Source organism: Pleuronectes platessa, chromosome 4 (genome assembly GCF_947347685.1).
Source record: "Pleuronectes platessa chromosome 4, fPlePla1.1, whole genome shotgun sequence".
In the NCBI taxonomy this organism is placed as follows: Eukaryota; Metazoa; Chordata; class Actinopteri; order Pleuronectiformes; family Pleuronectidae; genus Pleuronectes; species Pleuronectes platessa.
The window spans coordinates 18,246,790-18,270,057 of NC_070629.1; the positions used below are offsets into that span (position 1 = coordinate 18,246,790).

General features: G+C 41.7%; 5 protein-coding genes across 13 annotated transcripts; 3 read left to right on the plus strand and 2 right to left on the minus strand.

The window, feature by feature from the left end:
* Positions 1-1,916: 1,916 nt before the first annotated feature.
* ccdc117 (coiled-coil domain containing 117) lies at positions 1,917-10,744 on the minus strand. Of its 8 annotated transcripts, none has more exons than XM_053420480.1 (6): positions 7,154-10,744; positions 4,388-4,507; positions 4,248-4,298; positions 3,897-4,163; positions 2,990-3,130; positions 1,917-2,909 (listed from the first exon to the last, which is right to left on the minus strand). In XM_053420480.1, the coding sequence occupies exons 2-6, from the start codon at positions 4,480-4,482 to the stop codon at positions 2,672-2,674; spliced, it is 792 nt and encodes a 263-aa protein (XP_053276455.1). In that variant the 5' UTR covers positions 4,483-4,507; positions 7,154-10,744; the 3' UTR covers positions 1,917-2,671. The 8 variants fall into 8 exon arrangements, with proteins under 8 accessions (XP_053276455.1, XP_053276457.1, XP_053276456.1 ...); XM_053420482.1 differs by lacking the exon at positions 7,154-10,744 and adding an exon at positions 4,780-5,519 and having other exon boundaries at positions 4,248-4,295; XM_053420481.1 differs by lacking the exon at positions 7,154-10,744 and adding an exon at positions 4,598-5,519 and having other exon boundaries at positions 4,248-4,295.
* tcn2 (transcobalamin II) lies at positions 5,938-9,706 on the plus strand. 2 transcript variants are annotated; one of them, XM_053420472.1, is made up of 10 exons: positions 5,938-6,091; positions 6,366-6,439; positions 6,892-7,081; positions 7,184-7,353; positions 7,785-7,937; positions 8,306-8,478; positions 8,592-8,766; positions 8,849-9,029; positions 9,116-9,234; positions 9,373-9,706. In XM_053420472.1, the coding sequence occupies exons 1-10, from the start codon at positions 6,084-6,086 to the stop codon at positions 9,432-9,434; spliced, it is 1,305 nt and encodes a 434-aa protein (XP_053276447.1). In that variant the 5' UTR covers positions 5,938-6,083; the 3' UTR covers positions 9,435-9,706. The 2 variants fall into 2 exon arrangements, with proteins under 2 accessions (XP_053276447.1, XP_053276448.1); XM_053420473.1 differs by having other exon boundaries at positions 5,953-6,091; positions 6,369-6,439.
* dguok (deoxyguanosine kinase) lies at positions 10,236-13,602 on the plus strand. Its single transcript, XM_053420475.1, has 7 exons — positions 10,236-10,811; positions 11,198-11,307; positions 11,394-11,593; positions 11,915-12,062; positions 12,214-12,329; positions 12,782-12,881; positions 13,060-13,602. The coding sequence occupies exons 1-7, from the start codon at positions 10,514-10,516 to the stop codon at positions 13,084-13,086; spliced, it is 999 nt and encodes a 332-aa protein (XP_053276450.1). The 5' UTR covers positions 10,236-10,513; the 3' UTR covers positions 13,087-13,602.
* A 119-nt stretch (positions 13,603-13,721) lies between these two features.
* spaw (southpaw) lies at positions 13,722-16,062 on the plus strand. Its single transcript, XM_053420474.1, has 3 exons — positions 13,722-14,297; positions 14,704-15,518; positions 15,618-16,062. Exons 1-3 carry the CDS (start codon positions 14,012-14,014, stop codon positions 15,768-15,770), a joined length of 1,254 nt encoding a protein of 417 aa, XP_053276449.1. The 5' UTR covers positions 13,722-14,011; the 3' UTR covers positions 15,771-16,062.
* Positions 16,063-19,528: 3,466 nt separating this feature from the next.
* Positions 19,529-22,526, minus strand: LOC128438427 (eukaryotic translation initiation factor 4E-binding protein 2). Its single transcript, XM_053421004.1, has 3 exons — positions 22,094-22,526; positions 20,512-20,688; positions 19,529-20,176 (listed from the first exon to the last, which is right to left on the minus strand). Exons 1-3 carry the CDS (start codon positions 22,227-22,229, stop codon positions 20,145-20,147), a joined length of 345 nt encoding a protein of 114 aa, XP_053276979.1. The 5' UTR covers positions 22,230-22,526; the 3' UTR covers positions 19,529-20,144.
* Positions 22,527-23,268: the final 742 nt, after the last annotated feature.

The window sequence follows — 23,268 nt, forward strand, 5'->3', positions numbered from 1 at the left end:
TGGAGCAATAACTGTCGATACTTAGTTTTTTCTACATTTTTACATTTAGATCCTATTGGTCCACACAATAGAAATCAAACACTGCTCTAATTTTTGCCGTCCCACAGGTGCAAGGCAAAGTTGATAAGAGGAAGGTAACTGGCTTCTGTGTAGGTGAAACATGGCTGACATACTAACCAGCTCTCTGTCCATGCAAGAGCATGAACTCACCTCGACTCACTGTAATATGCTATTTAGACCATAGATTTAACAGTAACTAAACATAAACCCATCTCAACCCATCTCATGCTACAAATCCTCACCTGTGAGTTCAGGACCTTTCAAATGTAGGTTTGTGTGTTTCACAGAAAGATATCAGTGGCTCAAGGGGAGGGCCAGAGAAAGTCAGAGAGGCCTGAAGGAGGGAAGGCTCCTAGTGGAAAGGTAAATGTTTGACTGTTCCCATGTGAGCATTAACATAACTAATATCTTGCACTGTAGGTACTAGCTGCTCTGATGTTACATATCTTCCTGTGTCTCCCTGCCACCAGGATGCCCAAACTTTAGTTGGCTCCCCCTCCCTCCATGCGGTGGACCCTGCAGCCTCCCACAGCCCCTCAGACGTGGCTTCATTCAAGCTCCTACGTTACCTCCAGAGCAGAGTGAAGCAGCTCCGTCTAGAAAACCAGGCCTACACCTGGAACTCCTCTCCTCCTGACTCAGGATCCTATCTTAGGGGAGTGAGTACATTCTTCTACTGGCAGAGTGCCAGTGGTTCTTGACTTGTCCTTTCAGGGTAACCACTTGCTCCATGTGAAGAGGTGCTAAACAAGTCAACTGCAAACATTAATACATGTACCGTAAGGCCATATGAGCTATTTCTGTTCAGATCCGTAATCCTCGAAGATGTATTTCAGTTGCAATTAATAATACTTTATTTGTAGAGCACTTTTCATTACTCAAGTTACAAGTGTTGTCACACAGAGCAGCAAATAAAAACCACTGTCACAAGATGAGAATTAAAACTAGAAGAGTGCATACCTTTGCCAAGGTCCACTAAAGTCATCAAGCTGCAACAAATGCACACACTCATAGATATCACCACCCTAAATATGCCTGATTTCTTTCATCAATATCCATGAATTATTCCCTGGGGAAATTTGCTGTTCCTCTAACAAAGCGTTTGGAATGCTCTAGATTCTAGAGTCTAGAATATAAAATTGTTCAAGACCAGGGATATACCACATCAGCATTTCATTATCAGCTCTGAGCAAGGCAGCGATCAGGACCATCCCAAGTTAATTAAGGGAATGCTTTACAGAATGTGTCAATGAATGCCATTTATGAAACATGATTAAAGTCTGATCCTTGAGAATTTCCAGTCGTTGTTGCGGGCCACAGAGGTGAATCATTTACTGTCACACGTGCTTAAGATTGCATATTAACAAGCAGGTCACGGTGACAAATGACACAACTGAAGAGTCAGGACATTCACCTCCTTCTAGAGGTGAACATTTTGTGGTTGACGATTACAGTGAACTGTGAATGAGTGATGAACTGACATTTTACTAGAGACGTGAAGATCATGTGAGTTATGTCAAATAACCTCATAAAGCGAGGAACCCCTTGTGTAATCATAAACCTTATGTGAAGTTTAACTGTACAATAAAGTTCAGTAGGTTTCTGGTACAAACATTTTCTATAGCGTCTAATATGCCTAATTTACATGAAAATGTGAAATATTGATATAAAACTGTGGTGGGACTATAAACCTCAAAATATAGTTTCTCCATAATCTCATTAGCCAGGAAATGTACAGTATTTAATTTTCAATTAGTTGAAAATTGCTGTTCCTAATATGCTATATTTAAAGGTCAAAAAAGAGACTTTCACTAAATTCAAGCTTAATACCTTCCAATAAAAAGCGACACAGAAACTTTACAATGACAATTTATGTTTATTTAATGTAAACAAATATAAAGTGATAATACGTAATGGCCGGCTGCAGTTCTGGTAACGCATATTGGAAAATACAATCGAATCATAAAAAGGGGCATTTCCAAGACTTCTTTACAAAACTCTGAAGGCTCACAGATAGCGTACTCGCTAAACATTGTAGGAAGATCCTCTATCTACCACAAGTACAACTGCAAGCCATGCAGCGAGCTCACAACAACACATTTTAGTGTCCCGTTAATAAAGCCCACAAGCTGAATGTAAAAACTGTACAAATTCAGGTGCTGCACACTGATGTGTCACTCAGAACAAACTCATACTTATAATACACCAGTGAACAATGGCCAAGCTTTGGCAACCTCCTATACAAATTATCTTATTTGTAAGGGCAATTCTCCCAGTAATAAGAAACTGGTCATGTAAGGCTGTCATTGGGACTTGACCGAACTTACATCGGAGATATACATTAACAAATCCATTAGGTAAGTGCTATTTTTACATGTTACATATGATTTGCTGGGATTCTAATCAGAAAACTGAAAATATGTCATGATACTGAAAATGAAAATACTGTATGTGTTGCACAAACTGTCCAAAACAGCACAATATTCATGTAAAGCCCAACATACTTTGCCAAAGTGACCAACTCAAAGTGGTTCTGGGTCCTTTATGTCTTCTGTGTTACTACAAGTCCCCTCTTTTACTTTGGTGTGGCTTTTAAAGTCTTTAAACAGAATTACATTTCCATGTCCTCCTCTCCAGAGCTGTGGGCCGCGGGAAAGTTGTACATAAGAGAGTGTGAGTCTGCAGGGGCACTGGGGGGGCTCAGAGGACTGTGAGGCACAGGAGACGGAGTTGGGGGTTGCCGGGATACTGTCTGTTGTTTACGCTGTTTTTGTAAAGAGCCTTTTAGCCTCCGACAAAAGGGGTCGTCCGGTGGCCGCCACAGCACCAGCTCCATGCAGGAATGGCTCCTAAAAGTATGAGGAGGTGCCAATGAGACAAATATGTCCAAGAAAATTTTATTTTTAAGTACAAAATAAAGATAACATACACAGACTGGGCTACTTTGTGGGGGAGGATGTCGCTGATGCCGCGCTGCAGGTCCTTCTTCAAACTGTCTGACATCACCAGCACTGGTCGTCTTGGGGCAGGCTCTACGTCCAGATCCTCGTCATCGTCTTCCAGCGTTATTCTGTGACACATCAATATCACAGTATTCACTGAGAGGTAACAGTATGTGTTGGTGTCAGCTTTCAATGTGATACACGTTCCCAAACCAATCATGATCCTTTAGAGGAAAATAAATCTCACTGTGGCTGAGAATAGAATAGAAGCCTTAATTGTCACTGCACAGCTGTACAACAGAATTTAGCAGATAAATGTGTGAAGCTGTAACACTAAGAAGGAAACTAGCAGATGTCTTAACAATTCATAATATACCAGGGCTTTAAACTGTCTATAGATCAATGTTTCATGATCAACACATACTGCAGATGCACTGGATTTACTTCATAATCAGAAATGATCAATCTCTTTAAAACTAAATCCTCAAATTAAATGATGCTCTCAAATATTTTAGATGGCTGTAAACAACAGCCCTTACTTATTACAGCAGTGTATTATATGTTTTTCATTCCATGTAAGCACATCACTGACAGATAATGACACTGTTTGTGTTGGCCAGCCGGGGGAGTGACTGTAGCGACTTCTACGTACAATGATGCTACATTCATAACCCCTGCTGACACAGGAGGTCTATATAGTCTGGAATTGCTTGGACAAGTAACATTAACATCTTTATACATGTTATACCCATAAACAACAGGGCAGGTGGAATTGGGATCTCTTTTAAGGAGGTGTCCATCCAAAGTCTAATCCCGGGAGGACTTTGGACACATTTACAACTTACTTAAGACGACACTGTGACCGGGATGACTGAGAGTATCCAAACCGCATACCTGTCTTCGATCTCCTGAAGCTTCCTCTGAGCGGCCTCTACCTCCATGCAGGAGCTCTCGGCCTCCGGTCGGGACAGGGCAGAGGAGGGATGTGAAGGCGGGGTCCGCGGCTCAGGCTCTGGGCAGGGCCGCGGAGGTGCTCGCTCCTCAGACAGGGGCGGGCAGCTGTTTGCTGTGGGCCAGTCACAGCGAGCGCTCCTGTTTGAATCCTCTACAATGTCCACTTCAGCCTCCACCATTAGCCTTCTCCTTTTGGCACTGCATCCCCTGAACAAAACAAACACTCCCATAGTGAGTAATCCAGGCATTGGGTGAAAGGTTAAACTGTGCCTCTCTCTCTCTCTCACTTACTCATCATCCACTCTCCTCCTGTGCTTCCTGAGGCATCGCGTCTCCCAGCTGCTGTGAGACAGATGTGTCAAAACAGAAAACACGTTTCAGGCTAAGGCCAAACACAAGGGGTTTGCAAACCACCAGCACCAGCTACCTACTTGTTAGAGGCTGATGCTCTCTGCAGGTGACCGGACGTGCTTGGAGGTCCGAGGTCAAACTCAGGGAGGCTGGTGGGGCCTGAAAACGAATACATGGCCGCCAGAAAGCCCGGTTCACAGCTGGGGGGAGCAGAGGGATGCATGCTGGTCACTTGAATTGAAAACACTGGGAGATCGACAGGGATCAGCTGATACAATGGATGTGCTTACATGACGCCACACGCCTGTTGACACTGGGCTAACTCGCTGCTTGTTTAGCTAGCCACAACGCACTACAGTTTGATTCAAACTACAAATATAACGCAACACGAACAAACACACGATGCACGCCCCCCGTCGTGTCCGTGGCGAATGACACGAGGGAACTTCTAAAGTTGGTGTCCCAGACCGACCTGTGCAGCCGTCCCGCTCCTCTCTGTGTCTGTTGTTGTTATGGACGTGTGGCTAGCTTCACTGCGCTCACTTCACGTTGATTTGCATTGAGTTGTTAGCAATAGCACGCAGCAGCACTGACACCATGACACCTCCTGCGAACACAGACATACCGCTCAGCTGCAGGTGAGACAGGCTCGGGGGGAGAGCCGGGTTCAGATGATGTGAGCGAACTATTCTGGGGGGGAAACGAGTCGCGCTAGAAGAGTCGTCCAAATTCTAGAAGGGCGGAGGGGATCATGGGAGTTGTAGTTCGTGGACGTAAACGTCTTGTTAAATCGAAACTCGTTTAGTGTAAAGATGCTTAAAGCTTTCCAAAGATAATTCACCTACTTGTCCGAGATGTAATACAACAGAAAGAACATGTATGCATCTGGTTTGGAAATGCAACCGGTTGAAATGGACAAATGAACGAATGACCAAATGAACAATGAACGAATAAATGGATGGATAGAAAGATAATTTAGGATTTGGATTCATTGTTTCACCAAATCCGTTTTGGAGATAGAATTTGACTTAAACCCGTGTGTAAATTAGATGTGATGCCTGGTTCCCATTTAGATGAGAAACAAAATGCAGACTATTGATTACAATGACAAATTTTGTAATGAATCCCCTCCAACCTTTAAGCTGTTTTTGCATCAAATGTCAGAATATTATCTTACTTTGAAAACTTTCCTCGAGTCAATGAGTGACGGACATGGACAATTTGTTCACCCTAAGCCTCTATGGGTATTGGACACCATCAATTATAGATGCATTATTGCAATCTGCTTTGATTTATATTTATCGTTCATTATTGTTATTATTATTATTATTATTATTATTATTCTCTTTCTTTGTGTTGTGTTGTGTACCTGGGTTTTTGGGGTGTATGGAGGGGCTATGATTGACTCAGTTTACTGAGCTTGTAACCTGTTCATCTATTGATCCTGGCTATTGTAAACCTTTGGAAATAATAAAAGGAGAAAAGAGAGAGTGAAGCAGAGTGAAGTTTTTTCTTTTTTTGTTTGAAAATAGAAACACTAACATGCGTCAAACAAGATAGACCCCCGCCTTCTTCTTCTTACCAAAGACTACAAACTGCCAACAAGATAGTTCTCTCCCACTTCCTGCTCCTAGCCTGAGCCACAGCTGGTTTAAAGGCTCCCGTAGCTTTAGTTTTTTCTCCTTCGCTTTATATCATGTGACGAGTCATGTGACAGTGAAATAGTCGAAGCTGTTGTTTTCTAACTCAGCTCAGATTCCTCACACTGGAATCACCATGAGGAGGTAAGGAGCCGCTCTCCACTCAAGAATTCAATACGTATATGAGCTAAATCCCTGTAATGCTACATCATTTGTAATTGTAATGTAATACAGATCCAGTAATATGTACATAACACGGGTGAAGTGATTATGTGTCTAATCCAAAAGTGTACTGCAATTATTTTCAAATTTACAGTTTGACATAATTTATGAATCTCTTAATTTTATAGTGTGTGTGTTGTTGCCTCATCTCTTTACTCAAAAATATTGATTTATTTCCTCTGTTTGTGTTCTTCAGCAGGTTATCCACCACAATGCTGTCCTGGGTCATTACAATATGCCTGCTGGCCTTTGCCTCTAGCAAACCATGTGGTACGTAACATTTAAAAAAAAAAAATGTCCTTTCTCAATCTGTGTCAACAATGGGGAAAACCTAGATTCCCAAATACACTGACTCACTGGTCTTAACACTGGACAGTGTCCAGTGGACACAATGTCTTTCATGTTGCTTGTTTGTCGACACAAGTTGTGAAATTGTCAAAATGTGGAGAATCGTGATGTATCTTCGGTCTTCAGTGCTTAGGAGAAATACTGAGCAACATTAAGATATTTGGATGTTGAACCCGGATTTGAAAGTTATTTTCCCTGTTAAGTCTCCACGGCCTTTATTTCCTCTTGTGCCTGCTGATGCTGCACTTCTGGTTTTGCAAGGATACAAAAGTTCAAGTGGGTGTCAGCGAAAAGCAAGAGTCACTGAGCACTTTCACGTGTGTTATCACAATATCTGAGAAACATTTTTTTCTATTGGAAAAATGTTTATCCAGATAATGAAGGATCCAACAATGAGCTGCTCCTGTCACTCAACAAGGATCTGCTCCGCTCTCTGGGGAGGCAGGAAGGACTCCCCAACCCCAGTGTGCACCTGGCTCTACGCATTTCCAGCTACCACAACCTTGCCAAGGAGAGCGAGCACCTAATTAGACTGAACACCCAGTTGCACAATGACATACAAAAGTAATTAAACATTTCCAAATTCTTCAATAAGTCTTAGAACTATTTCCTATATTCTTCTCTTGACGTTCTCACCTGACCCTTTGCCTCCTGTGCCGTCCTCAGCTCTCTCTCTAGCAGTCCGTCTGTGGTCGGCCTCTTGGCGCTGTACACTCTGGCTTTGAAATCCTCCTGCTACGACCTCAACACAGTCACCTTCACCGTCAGCGACACGAGTGAGACGCTGCTGACACACCTGAAGAAGCAGATGGAAAAAGAAAAAGAGCGCCTTGCCTGTACGTTTCCTTTAGATTTCTTGGGGAAGTGAACAATTTTCATAAAAGGGTCCTATCATAATGTTTTACACTTGGCCACACAATCCTCTGTAAGATGTTTCTTGAGAAAAAATACGCAGGAAATATAACAAAAAGTGGGAAATTTCAACAAAAAGAAAATCCACTCAGCATATATTGTTATGTAGGTTATTTATTAATTGCTGTTATTTAGCTTGTTAGCTGTAATGGTTCCTGTGTCTCCAGTAATACGTATTGTTCGAGTTGTGATTGAAATCAACAGAGCAATTGGAGACTCTATTGACAAATTCTATTCTAAGGTGAAATAAGAAAATGTTGTAATGGCACTTGAGAAAATGGAGGACCTCAACGTAAGAGGGAAGTCGTGATTTAATATAATTTGTTTTCTTTTATTTGATCTCTCCTTTACACAGACAGCCACCGCCCTTTGACCAACTATTACCAGTACTCTCTAGGTGTGCTCGCTCTGTGCACGAGTGGCATCAGGGTCAACGACCATGTCAGCAACAAACTCATCAAGGCGGTGGAACACCAGTACTTAAAACAAGGAGATGCTGAGTGCATCGGTGAGTGAAACTGGCCTGTATTTTATATGTGGTATAAATGGCTGTATATACAGGCAGGGATGTGTCTCAAATCTTATGATAAGAATCGTGTTTTCTCTGTTTAGAATTAATTTGAGATGCTATATTTTAAGTCATATTAGATGGATAAATTCCATGAAGTTGTGTAAGATTCTTTTTTTCTGTTAGGTCATCACACAGAGTGAAGGTATTGTGTTCAGTTCTGGGAAAAAATGTAAACATTTTTAAATGTTTTGTGAAAGAAATCTAGAAACCTTACCTGTAACAGCTTAGATTATCATGCATTAAATCTTCCTATGTTGGCCACAATCACATTTTGACTGACTCTCTCTCTCTCTCTGTCTCTCTAGATACCTATGCAATGGCTGGGATGGCACTTCAGTGTGTGAAGGACACTGGCTTCCACGTGCGAAACGCTGCTGAGCTCGACACAGCCCTCGACAAAATCAAGCAGAAGCTTTTGGCCTCTAGGCGGGCCGATGGCCATATTGGGAATGAGTTCAGCACAGGTCTTGCAGTCCAAGTAAGAATCTTTTCCTGTGTCATTTATTCAGCTCACTTTGAGTCTTTCACTACATGAAATCCTGCAGAAAGAACTCTTTGTACCCTTCAATCAACTTATTCAATGTGATCCAGGCCTTGTTGGCAATGGGCAGCCCGGTTGCAGAGTGTGCAGCCTCAATGGAGGCCATGAGGACAGACGCCAGAAGCAACACCTACCACAACCCCATGGCCATATCTCAGATCCTCCCAGCTCTCCAGCAGAAATCCTACCTGACAGTAAAAAACAAGGCGTGTCTCAACGAGGATGGTATGTGAAGCATTGTTTCCAGCCCTCTGTGGTCACTGTTGTGTTCCATCATTGTTTTGAAATGGCATGTGCCCTCCTACAGACACTCTGGTGCTGGAGCCCATAGACCCTGTGGTGGTTTTACCAAGTGACACCAAAGTGTCTGTGATAGTGGAAGTGGTGACGTCCAGTGGGGAAGCAGCTCTTTACTCTGTCGATGTGGCGAAGGGCAGCTCTCTGTTGGAGGCCCTGGAACTTCTCAAAGGGAGAGAAGTCGGCTTCATGTGAGTTAATTTAATGTAACTCGATGGATTTCAGATTTATTCTGATGTAATTATCTATATCTAGTATTATCTAATGCTGTTGGCAGGTTTGAGAAGGAGTCCAGCCTGTGGGGACCTTTCTTAAGTGTGGTGAACGGAGAGCAGGCCAGACAGAGTGACCGCAGATACTGGCACCTCTCCTCTGATGGCACCGCACTCAGTCAGGGTAAGGTCCCGCACACACACACAGACACATATATACTGTATATATTATACTGTGGGTCCTTAATATTTAGTCTCTTTGTTCATTTGATCTGTTGCTTTAAGTTCACTTTGGTTAAATAATGCTGGTTTGCCCCTTCAGGTATCAATGACTTCAAGATTGAGGCGGCTCAGAAGATCACTATCAAAAACACCAGCTACTGAGAAAATCTTTTCACTCTTAGTTTTCTTTCTATCATTTGTCATTTCAACCAGCGATAATACTTCAACTGTCTCAGATGTGCTGCATTTCAATTAACCTTGAATAAAACTGTCATGTAATTTAGACTGAACAAACTTCTGTATGTAATTTGTCAAATCTTGTTCTTATATAATTAAGCTATGTTTTTTAAAAGTAATGATGGCTTTTTAAATAAATAGTTTCTGTAGGGTTGTGGACTTTTTGGTTTTTAAAAATAAAAAAATGATATATTCAAGTGAAAGTTTCATTATTAAGTCACCTTAAACTTCTTTATAAAATTCTATAAATATGTTAACAAAATTATAAAAACACATCTATATCTTGTAAATAAGAAAAATTATCCAGATGAATCTGTGACAAGATGAAATGTCCAGTATATATTTCTAGAAATACATAATAAATAAATAGAGGGGGAATTTATGTCATCTAATTTTGTGATTATAAGAAAAATATTTTGGGGATTTTGTCTCCTGTAAATCGTATTCTCTGCATAGACTAAATCAAGCTTAACCTTGTTATTCATCTGTAAAACCGAATGTTTTGGCCAAGATCATTATCTTCCGGTTTGCCAGCAAACACATACTGTAAAACTGTAACCACCTTAATCTCTTTACACCACAGATTGTGTACAAACACATAATACACAACACAGCCAGTGTATGACTCTGTTTAGTGTGTCAAATCAATAAACCATGAATTTGACCTTTATAGTAAATTCTGTGTTTCTCAGGCGGCTTTTATTGTGAAAGTGAAGAACGCGTGAACCGGAAGTGCATGTTGTTGCTACTGTTTGTAGCGTTTGAGCTCACTTCCTGATCAGCTTAACTTGACCAATTCTACCTTCTAATAGCAAATATACGAAACAACATCAAGTGGACGCCACAGGAACAATCTTACCAACGTATCATTACGTGTAAATAAGTAATATTGACATAAACAGCTGTCACATGACCCTCTCAGTTTGTGTTGGACCATAGAGAGCTCACTAACAGTAACAGAGCAGCATGGCGATGAGTGTCGCAGTGTGTATGTACCTTTGATCATGGCTGCCGGCCTGTGTCGATGCGTCCTGTTCAACCCTGTGTCCAAGTTTAACAAACACACCGGTTTGACACAGGTGAGGAGGTTCGGTGTTCTTCTTCCTCCTCCTCCTCTTCCTCTTCAGTGGAAAACACCTGGCAGCTTGTTACGAGCTGGAAACACACAGACAACTAGCAACACACGTTCTGTGGCCAGGAAAGCAGAGATGATCAGTGCTTCTTGTTCCAGGAGTCTGAGTTCAACCTCAACTCCAGATGCAAAATTCAAAGTGAAGAGAGTTTCTATTGAAGGCAACATAGGTAAGATCACAGAGCATAAAACAAAACATGTGCTTAAGTGTGGTGTTTATGAAATGACTTTAGATAGTCCTGTATATACATAGCTGTATTATGACCAAGGAATCAACATTATAATGTTGATTCTAATTGCAAAGTTATTAGTAAATATAAGGGAAGTCATTAACAAATCTTGGCCAACACCGGTGGATGCTCTCCTTAAAGTAATGGTTTCATATACCTGAGTGTTGTCCGGCGGGTTTGTGTGTCTGCTAGTCCTGTTTATTTCATAATGTTTTATTTTAAGATGTTAGATCCGATGTAGAAAGAATTGTTACATGTAAAGAACACACACACAGTTTGTGGCTTGGCTGTATAAGATCCTTGCTTTATGTGATGTCATTTATCAGCTGTTGGAAAGTCGACTTTTGCCAGACTCCTGCAGTCAGCTGGTCCGGACTGGGAGGTGATGGCAGAACCCGTCAGCAAGTGGCAGAACATAGAGAGCGGGACGTCAAAGGTGGGCGCACTCTCCCTGAAATCCTTATCTGTTCCAAACAAAAAAACAAAAGGGGGCCCAACCATCTCTGCCTGTGTGTTTGACAGGGGGCAGACTCGTCCCCCCAGACGACAGTCAGCAACCTTCTGCAGATGATGTACCAGGACCCCCAGCGCTGGTCCTACACATTTCAGACCTATTCGTGTATGAGCCGACTGAGGACCCAGCTGCAGCCTCCTCCAGCTCGCCTGCTTAGCTCGGAGGGAACGCCTGTCCAGGTGTACGAGCGCTCAGTCTACAGCGACAGGTGAGTGAGACCGAGCATGACATAAAAGTGAAAGTTTGATCATGTAGGTGGAATAATAGTTCTGGGTCTTTCAGTTAGACGACATATTATCATTCATTATTGGGTGTGAAGGGGTTAATGTCCTAGAACAACCTGGCTGAGTTTGGCAGCAATACACACACTCCGCTGTCCCCGAATTCAAACTATATAACCATATTATTATTGTCTTTAATAATTAGGATAGAGCTAGTAGGAGATGTATATATGAACTAATTCACCTAGAGAATACATTCTTTTTTTATTTCGTGTTCATAAAATAACCCCGACTCTCTGTCCTGTCAGATACATCTTTGCCTTGAACATGTTTGAGTTAGGTTGCATCAACTCGACAGAATGGGCCGTTTACCAGGACTGGCACTCCCTGCTGGTGGAGCAGTTTGGACACCAGGTGGAGCTGGAGGGCATCATCTACCTCACAGCTCCTCCAGAGGTACCATTCACATTAAATATTCATTGCTCCAAGCCGAATTACACGGTTTCAATTTCTGTCAATTCACTTTTGTATTTGTTTGAATTTAAATGTACAAAATTGACAATTATGTAAAAACAATACTATGACCCAGCAATTGTTCATCTCCCAGATATGTATGGAGCGTCTGGCGAGTCGGGGAAGGTCCGAGGAGAAGGGAGTGGAGCTGGACTACCTGGAGAAGCTACATGTCCAACATGAGCGGTGGCTGGTTGACAAAAGTACTGAGTGAGTAGTGATGATTTTTCGTGGCTGTCGTTTCCAGCCCCTTATTTTCCATCAACTGCTGAAATGTGTTTTTGAATCATCCAAACATAGCCTCTGAGGTGCAACATTTAAAGTTACTACTATGGAGGATAAGCTGAGGTCACCAATGTTCAGTCAACCTCATTATTTGTTGCTTCCTATAGTATGAATGCAGACTCCAAATCGTCCCTCCGTAATCTGGTTTGAAATGCTCAAATGAAATGAAATTTAAAACTGAAACCCAAGACACCAGCAGTGGCGCAGTCATTGTATTACATTACAGGATGCTGTGCTCAGATTCCTGTTTGACAGCCTGTGTTCTACATGGCTGTCCTCGCAGCTGTTTGCTGCTCAGCTGTAAACAGACGACGCTCAGCAGTGTGTGGTCTGCTGCCGTGGGGAAGTGTCTAACTGGCTCGGCTCTGTCTTTTCAGAATACACTTTGAGAAGTTAAAACAGATACCCGTGTTACGACTCGATGCCAATGTGGAGTTTCAGACGGACCCTGAGGTGCAGGAGCAGCTTATTACAAAGGTATGTGTTCGGTTAGTGGATCTCTTATGTGCTGTGCCATCGTTAACCACATGGGGTCACTGTCATGTTTCATGTGCCTTTGGTTTAGTGAGAGCTCATTGCGCTGGTGCATTTGTTTTCTGATTGGATGTTTGATGTGTTTCCCGGTTCTGATCAATTGTGATCATTTCATACACAGGTGAAGAACTTCTTCAGCTCTTTGTGAGGGAACAGTCTCCGGACAACATCAACAGACCAGCCGTCAGTCAATTAGTTAGGTGATACATAAACGCATACGAGCCAATCAGAGTGAGGAAATGTTATTATATTATGTAATACTATTGTAAAACAGACCTTATACATCTCCATCTCTACATGACACATGAAACTTTTGTCTGTATATGAATGTTTGTTGTAGAGACTTTTACTGTTACATTTTCCAGCATTTTATTGTTTATTTGTTTGCTTGTTTGTTAGTTAGAGTCTCGAGAAACATTTTCCACCTTGACTCGATAACTCACATATTCCTGTGATTAAAACACGGATCGGTCAATTTGTTTTTGGAGCCAGTGTAAATTATAAACTAAATCTGTGTGTTCACCACTGGGACCATATGGAAATACAGTTTACTGAACATCACACAGTTTTTTAGCATGTTACTGTTTTATTCATTCCTGACTAACTGGAACTAATCAAGTGTTGTATTTATTCTTCATTATTAAATAAAGATTTATCAATTTATTGTCATGTATCATCCATTGAAACTTCATGGAACTTGTGCCACTGATACGAAACAGATTGGTGCTAATGGCTATACGAGATTTAAAGTGTTATTTGTTAATGGGTTGTTACATTTGAAATGGGATCAGGCAGAATAAAAAAAAAGGCCGGCTCAGCTTGACAGGACAATGACCTTGGCTAAATGTTTTCTTGTCTGTGGCCCTCTGATGTGCTCCGGTGATCAGAGGGTCTGCTGGGATGCCTGGCGTGGTCAGTGGTCATCAAAGGGCAGCTGTCCACTATAAAGGGGCCTGTCTGGAGCTCCGTCTGCAGCCAGCATCAGTTCAGCCTGAGACCAGCTGGAGGAAGGAAGGAAGGAGCTCTCACCTCACTCTCTATCTCTCTTTCTCTCTCTGTGAGTTTCAGTCAAGATGGAAACAAGAGTGCTGACAGTTTTTTGCACACTCCTCCTCGGCTCTTTGGGAAATATTTTCTCCGGTCGGGCCCACAGGTTTAGCTCCGGCCTCGAGAGAAGCCTTTCATTCAGAAACCTCTCGGTTAGTCATCGCAGCAGATACCCTCTGTACATGATGCAGCTGTACCGCTCCTTCAGGACCGTTGATTCCTCGTCGCCATTAGCTGTCAACGCAGTCAACACGCCAGGTGACACGCCATCAGCGTACAGCTCTGACTCTGTCCTAAGTCTGAAGGCTAAAAGTGAGTAAACACTTTATTATTATTTTTCGAATAAAGCTCATTCTGGGCATGAACTGGTTAGACAGTGTATATGTCTGTTTCTGTGTGTGTAGACTCTGTTGTCCAGCAGCTCTTTGGCTGCTGCACTCTCTGTGTTATCAGACCCTCCCTTTTTACAACCCAGCAAGTGTCAAAATGCCTATTCCACTTTAAAGGCTTTCTCTGTTTTATGTGACAGGGTGTGTATATTAGCCCTCAGACGATCTTTGCACAGGGGGGTTCAATACACATCCTGTTCTGTTCACCCTCCCACTCCACTGTTTTGACATTTGTCTAGGGATCTGGTTTTCCAAGAATCCCCCCAAACTGCTGACTGTTTGTGTGTGAGTTTGAGTTCTCATTTACACGTCTCTCTTTTTTTTCTTAGGTTGCAACCAAGTTGGTGACAGATGGACAGTCACATTTGACATGTCAGCCATCTCTGCCAGCGAGCTCGTCCAGCTGGCAGAGCTTCGGATCAGTCTACCAGCCTTCTCTGCCTCCGAGCGAGCCACTGTGGATTTATATCACTCCCGGGAGCAGAGCTGTGACCCGGGCAGCACATCATGCCAGGACAATCACCTTTTCCTGGGGAGCTTTGGCACGTCGCCCAGCAGCACAAAGTCCTCCTGGAAGGTTTTTAATGTGACCGCTCTGTTGAAATTCTGGCTGTACCAAGGAGACAGAGTGTCAAGCCAGGAGGCCTCCGGAGAGGCTGAGACAGGCAGTGGGAGTGGTGCTGGGGAGGAGAGGCAGACAGTTGACAAGTCCCTCTTCAAGAATTTTGGATTTAGGCAAAGAAAAATAAACCATTCAATAACAAACCGGGTCATGCTGGTCATCTTCTCCAAACACAACCTGCCTCAGGAAGGCCACGCTGCATACAGTCTCATTCACACTGTGGAGAACTCCAAGTATGTGACCATGGACAGAGTCAGCAGTGAGAGCCAGGGCCGACGGCACAAAAGGAACCGAATGGAAAGGATGAGAGTGACTGGTGTAGCTGCACCGACAGCGGAATCGACAGCGGAGCCGGTGCAGAGGCTGCTCTGTCGCAAGGTAGACATGTGGGTGGACTTTGACCACATTGGCTGGGACGAGTGGATCGTGCATCCCAAGCGGTTCAACGCATATCGCTGTGAGGGAGACTGCCCGACGCCCCTGGATGAGTCCTTCAAGCCCACCAACCATGCATACATGCAGGTAAGATGGAAGCTCTGGTTTTATTCCAATTGAGTTCGTTAGAGTCTTCAGGTTTTTCGGAAGTTGTTTATTTATGTGAATTCTTCTTCTATCTTTCAGAGCCTCATGCGTCATCGCCATTCAGAGAGGGTGTCTTGTCCGTCCTGCGTGCCAACGCGGCTCAGCCCACTCTCCATGCTCTACTATGAGAACGACGACTTGATGCTGCGTCACCACGAGGAAATGATTGTTGAGGAGTGTGGCTGTCACTGAAGCCCCATCACTGTGTGTCACAAGAGCAACTTCTGACAGACCATACATATGTTTCTTTACTGTTTTCATGACAACATTCATTTTCAAATATTAAAGGGAGAGTTCTGTTTCATGGTCTTTTCCAGCAAATAATCAGATGAGGCTGAAAGACTGAAAGTATATTTCATCCATACTGGGTGGTGCACAAATGTTTTTTCTATCTTTGGTGTGTAGTGAGCTCCATTATACAAGTATTATATGTTGTATCTATTTATACGTTGTATTGTATATTTTGTATATAATAATAAATAAACATTTTATTTTGACAAACGTGGAGTGTTCTGTCTTTTCAAACACTGCTATTGAGAACTTGACTCATTTAAAAAAAATAGATACTCTTATTTTAGGTTTGAATGAATTTGGTGCAATTACAAAAATGGAAACCACAAGTCAAGTGTTTGAGAACACCTCCATTGTTGCTGAAGTGTGTAATGTCCCAATGTTTCTGAAAATAAAACATAGAAAACTAGAAGAGCAGTCAGCAGAGCACAAACCTCCACCAAGGCCCAACAGTTCCCGTAAATTCAATCAAGCTGCACCAAATTTCACATTCATAAATATCAGTTCCCTGAACATGACAGATTTTTTATCCATTTGGTTTAATAATAATTTCCTGGCAAATCAGTGAAAATGTTGGAAAGCACACAATATCACCAAGTCCTGGAGTTCCTTTCGGCACCATATCGCATCGTTCTACCAAGTTTCATGATAATCCCTCTTTTAGTTTTTGTGTAATCTTACATACAAATCATCCAACAAACAAATGAACAGGGGTGAAAAGAATCTCCTTGGTGGCTGAAAAATATATAAATAAAATAAATAAATTTGTATTTGATTTTATTTTTAAGACAAACATATTTATGGTGTTTTCTTTGCAATGTAAAGTAAGAATTGTTTTTCCTGAAAAAAGCGTTAAGCTTCACCTCCTGTCATCTCAAACCAGATCGGTGGGTCTTGTGTCTGGAGACTATGTTGTTTGTCTGTCTGTAGGTTGAGTCCCTGAACAATCTGTCTGCCCCCCTTTATTTATTGGTCTTTTTCTTGCAATTCTGATATCAATGCACAATATTACCTCCTGCAGTATAGTATTGTTCTAAAGATACATCAGAAATTGCCTTTAGACAGATAGACAGTTTGTAAGTCACCAACAGAAGTCTGGGCACCTGTAAAAATATATTCATTTTGTTCCACTGCTGCAGGAAACTGTAAATCCAGCAAAATCTTTCTTTGAGAAAAGGCCTCTTTTGTAGATTATTATCACCTTTTTCAATAACTTTTTTTTTTTTTTACTTTTAGTGTTTATCACAGGACGTCAGACTTCAATCAGGCTGCTTAAAATCTATTAAAAAAAGTGGAGAAAGGGGATGTTCAGAAACCTAAATCTATACTCAGAATAGTTTGGGAAATTGCACATTTTATAAATATTCAAAAGAGGAACAGACCACATAAACGAAAAAGATGATTTTCAAAGAAAAATCTTGTGACATCTAACTTTCAACTAAAATAGAATGGTATTAATTTGCTTATCAGTAAGATTTAAAAACGTACTATTTTCTTCCATAAACAATTTATTTGTTGAAAAATTAACAGGGCTGTAGAAGCGTTAACTCTTCTGTCAGCTCCATTTGCAGAAATGTCCATTCAACCTCTCACCAGCAGCTACTGTGCGTTCACACAGCTTGTTATACAGAATCCCTCTGGATTAACAAACTCCTCAGACCCTCAACCTGCGCGTAGATATTCATTCACATCTTAATCCCACTTGTCTTCCCTCCGTGGTTTACCATCAAACAGTTTAGTGTATTTGCCTTCCTCACCTCCAATCCACATCTCTGTTCCTCACAGTGCAAACACACACATCATCATCATCATCAGAGGTCATTAGCTGCTCTCTGGCCAGGCTTCTTTTGTTGATTATGATCAAACAGGCGCACTGAGTGGAGCCACTCACAAAGTACCCTGGAGCACAGATCAATGGGGGGAGAGAAGAAGCCGTAGCACTTGTTTGTTTTGGGGAGGCGGGGTGGTGGTGGGTGGGTATCAGGAAGCAGAGGTGACAAGCGGACCCCAAACAAACAGACAGCAGTGTGAGGGGAATGGAGAGAGTCAACGTCTGGATGCTGAGGCTACTGTGGAGGAAGGACAGGGCAGACTGGAACTGATCATCTGAAACTGTTCAATCCACACTGGGAGACGAGACACGTCCCGACTCAGCTCCCTCTGGCATTTTTTTTATTTTTCTGTCCTTGCCTGTAAGATTTGCACCACTTTAGAAAGGTTAAACCGCCACAAATGGAACTATGAGTTTTTCTATTTCTTAATTAAATAACACTAGTTACACAGTCCAGACCATATGTAGATAAATGGCTCGGACATACTTTTGTATTCTTCACGCTCTGTGCTGCAGCACTTTGAATTAGAAAAGAAAGAAAGAATATAGGTCCCATATCTCATACTAACATTGTGTTGTTGTGTATTAGAATTGTGTTGGATATAGAAATGGGCAGGAAGAGGCCATTTTAAAAAGCAGTTAAAAACTGTCCTAAAATATAGCTTTTATTTTCTTAGTTTTAATGTTCTTTTATCTGTATTGTTTGATTGCAGTGCGGAATGTTATGTCTTTTTCTATGATTTGCTATCCTCACATTTGTATTTCTATTTTGTGAAGCACCTTGTAACTACTTTTGAAAGGTGCTATAGAAATAAAGTTTGTTCTTCTTCTCATACTGCAACCCAGAGTAGATTGAGTTTGGTGTCATCGCCTCCAAATCATGTCCGGTCCTATATTCATCCTGAAAAAGCGTGATGGTCAGACCAGAGCAGTGGTTTACTGCCATCACTCTGTGCCAGCACCGCAAGCCCCAAATCATGTGATGATCACATTAAATCAATGAACATTATTTTATCGTTTACTTTTATTCAGAGTCATAGACATCTGAAGCCTCTAACAACATGCATGTATGAAAGGGAGATACCCTGGATACATCACCAGTCCATCACAGGCTCAATAGAATTCCTCACCTTCATAAATTGGGATAAATTGCTTTCCAGTCCAAATTTTTCTGACAGTTTTACAAATTTCCCAGGGAATAATTGAGGGATCTTGATGAAAAAAAAATCAAGTACATTTGTGGGAAATTTGTTGCAGCTTGATTGAATTTAAGAAGATCTTAAGACCTGGTGAGGTCTTAATAGCAACATTTATACAGTAAATCAACAAGGGGCAAGCCGCATACATGGAGGTCAAAATGTTCAATGGAAGGAAAAGAAGGAGTTTCTCCCAGTTATGCAGAGTTGTATATTGACCTCTCTTTATACAGTCCACTGACCGAGGTTATCAGGGAGCCGCTTGAGGAATTCCTGATTTCTAACTTGTGCGGAATCAGGAGAGATCAGGAAGTGCTACAGGCTGCTATGCAAGCCCAAGTCAGGAACCATCACTTGAAAATGTATAATAGCTTTCCACTTACTTTGAAAATTGAAAAACAAATAATTGTTCTTTTCACCAAAACTGTTCTATTCATTTTATAAATGAAAAAACCTTATATGTCTTTTAAGTGGCTTGATGGCACCAAGCAGGAGAAATGTGTATTCAAACCAGTGAAACACTGAAGACATGGTTCAAATTATCTCAGTGGAAAGTATTTTTACATCCAACATGCTAGTACAAGATTCATTACTAGCACACAGTGAATACACACACACACACACACACAAAGTGTAGTTTGCTTTTCCTTTAATGCTTTTAATCACTCTTCAAACCGTGTGAAAATCTGTTTCAAAATGTCCTTAACAAAATTCTATTTTACATTCTCTGTGTGACACTTCAGGTGAAGTACTTTTTCAATTTTTTTAAGAGCATGATCCAACTGTACCTGAACTTATAGAGAAACTTCAAAATGATCAAGGCAACATCTGAGGGGAGGGGTCAAGAAATGTGTAGAAATAAAAGCACATCAAGTGACGGACTTCTCCTTCTGGAATACATGTAAATTCTGAAAAATTCGTATTATTTTCTCTCTGTAACAAATGATGAGGCTTTGTTGGTGTTAAATACTTCCCAGTGTTGATTTCAAACTCGTAGCCACTACAGGAAGGCACACTTGTTGTCACAGGTAAATCAGGTTTGAGCTTTGAGGCCTGGTTTCATTACACATTTGTTTTGGGCAAAATGAGTAAACGAGACTGACGAAGACTTGGAGACCATAAGATGCTGTGGATACTGTAGGTGAACCTCTGTCTTCCTGGAATGGATGATGGGAAAGGGGAAGGTGCTCTGGAACCTTTCTTCACAGCATCACGATGGTTAGTCTGACATCTTAATACTCATTCAGCCTAGATGTCCATTTCAAACTGCGCGTCGTCACCTTAAAAAGACAGAATAAACATATGAAAAATTGTGGGCCGTCCATCAAATCAAATGTTTGTGGTTTGATTCCCGGTTCCTCCAGTCAGTATGACAAAGTGTCGTGGGTCACGGCACTGAACCCCTAATTGCTCCTGACGGCTGTGCCAGTGTGTAAATGGTATGTGAGGAAAAAGCACAATAATATGAAACTACACAAATTACCTTTGTTTCTCATCTTATTTTAGATAGAAAAGAGCGGCAATGTATGATCTGATGGTTTATTCACACGACAATAGGACTGAATCCCTCCTTCCATATGTCACCCTGTGGTGTGTGTCTGATGTGTAAACATACCAGTATGGCTGCTCTCAGGTGAAGCAACATTGTTGTTCAGTAGTTCTTTCTTGATGGGGTCTTTGGTGGTAGGACTGGTCACCCCTGGAATGTTGGGCAGACCTCGCGGAGGTGTCTTGGCCACCGGAGAGCTGCGGCGCTCCAGCAGGAACTTCCGGTCATAGATGATCCGGGTACCTTTTGTACGAGGAGGCAGGAAACGTGAAGGATGACCACGAGAAATGGAGCACTGAGGTCGCAGGTGCATCTACTGACATCTACAGCTTCAGCCATGCTGCATGCATGTATGTGTGCAGATGTCCAGTCTTTTTTTGACAATTTTTCCGAGCTGTGGGCTGATTATGTTAGCCAACAGCAAAGACAATTTTGTAAGAACCTCTTTAAATTCTATGATGTGCTAAGTTCACACACCTCACGGTTGGAGACCAAACAAGAACCTATCGCTACAAACTCTCTGCCAAAAGCTTCAGAATATTAGAGGTTTGGTTAAAGACTATTATGTATAAATGCATTGGTGTGAACTTTGTTATTTTGATAATAAATTAATCAGTGGGTTGGATTAGTTTGATGTAGGGTCCTTTTGCCAAAAAGTTTCTAGAAAATCTCCTGCTTAGACGTCTCAGTATATTGTCAAGAAAACTGTGCTAATGACAGATACAAATATAGCACTCTGCCACTCTTTAGATCTCATGTTATCATTTATATATTATGTGTATTTATACATAATTAAGTTATTTAGATGTCTGTGAGATAGAGGTGGACAGTAAGAATCTCTGTCACACATTTCACTAATATATCTATGCGATAACTTCTTCCGACTCAAATGAATGAAGATATATTGCGTGAATTTAATCTTGGTTTGAACTTTGACTGCAAAAATGTCATTACACATTGTAATGATGAGTTGTATAACATTGACTTCTTGGAAAACTTGATGATCCTGTACAGTTATTTCATATCCATAACTGCAGAAAGGCAAACAATACCCCCAGCTTTAGAGGAAAAATATATATATATATATATATATATATATATATGAAAACTCTACAACTTGTAGACACTAAAACGTAACTGTCCAAGTGTAGAATGAAGTTTTCAATGAGCAATGAGAAATATGCATTTGTTTGTCCGTCATGTCTGTACTGGCACAATCTTGTAAATAAAGTTGTATCAGAGAAAAAAGTGTCAGGATCAGCTGATGAGAGCCACAATACAAACTAAACACGCGTCCCTTTAAAATGAGAAATCAGTGATATAAGTACACATCACAGTGATATCAGTACGCGTCACTCACATGACTGTGACCGTCAGTACTTTACTGCCTCAGAGTCTGAACTTCATCGTGTTTATTGACAACCTGACACTTGCTAGCCACAGTTAGCTGTTAGCATATAGCTGAGGCGGAGCTAGCCCTGTGCGGTTTGACAGGAGTGGACCTCATGGAGTTAGCTTGAGCCACTGCAGCACGCGCGCGCTCGTGCACACACACACACACTGCAACAGTTTGAGATTATAACTCGTGTGTGTTTAAGGTTTAACAACACACACACACACACAAGTAAACACGATGAAGGGCACCCACCTCCAGGGGTCGTGCTGAACAGGGTTCCTCCCGGGGTAGTGCAGTAGTCGTGGGGCATGTGCTCCGCGTCGTTGACCGTCACCCTCCTGGTGGACGGGATGGCCTTGGCCGTGGTCTTCTGACAGTCAGTGGACATCTTCTCTCAGCGGCGACCGACTCAAACTAGGGGAAATGTGCAAACACCTCAAAGGCTCCGAGTCTGTGTCCTATGTGCGGCCACTTCGACACTACGAAAAATAAATACGTTTTTTTATCATAAGTGCAAACGAGGGAAGAGTGTATCACACATCACAACACACAGTCTGTCTCTCACACGCACTCACACAGACACACACACAGCGTCCAGGCTCTTTGTTAACCCGGAGCTGAGTGCATGTTCCTCCTCTTCCTCCTGCACTCACTGCTGCGCGCAAACAAAACAACACACTCAGCTGCACACGGTGGGCTTACAGCGCCCCCTACTGGAACAATAAAGGGATGGTTCCCCTATCAGCCACATGTCACTGAATATATGTTGACAAATTGAATATTGTTCCTTGTTCAATCACGAAAGTAAAAAATAAATAAATCCTGGGTCTTCCCCTGCTGCATTCCTTCACTAAGTGTCTAAGTATTCCGTCCAGATGTTTTTGCTTAATCCTCCAAACAGACAAACAAATAAATCCAAATAAAAAAAAAAAACTCCTTGTCAAGGGAGCTGTTACCTCCAGTAGACACAAGCAATACCTGTTGTTTTTTGTAAAAATGCATTTCTTAAATGTACTCTGAAAATGGTGCATTTCTCATTTGACTATTTTTCAGAAAGTCAGTATAAAATATATATACATATACGTAGGTATATGTATATTTATGTGTATGTGTATGTTTATGACTTGTAGAAAACACTCATGCTTATGCAGAGTTTGAAATAGTAACCCTGCTTGAGACCATATCATGTTTAATGTTGGATGAAAAGTAGAAGTTCTCCACACGATGCACGGGACAAAGCCTGAGGGCAGCTCAGTGTGTTTATAACAATTGGTCCATTCAAAGCTACGGTGTGATCATCAGTAGCTGGATGCAGGTGGATTTAAGTGTCTCACACAATACACATACACGCTGGACACAAGGACATTTCATTTCTTTATTAATTTTTGTAAATGTTGAGCTGGTGTACAGAGTAAATTGTCAATAGA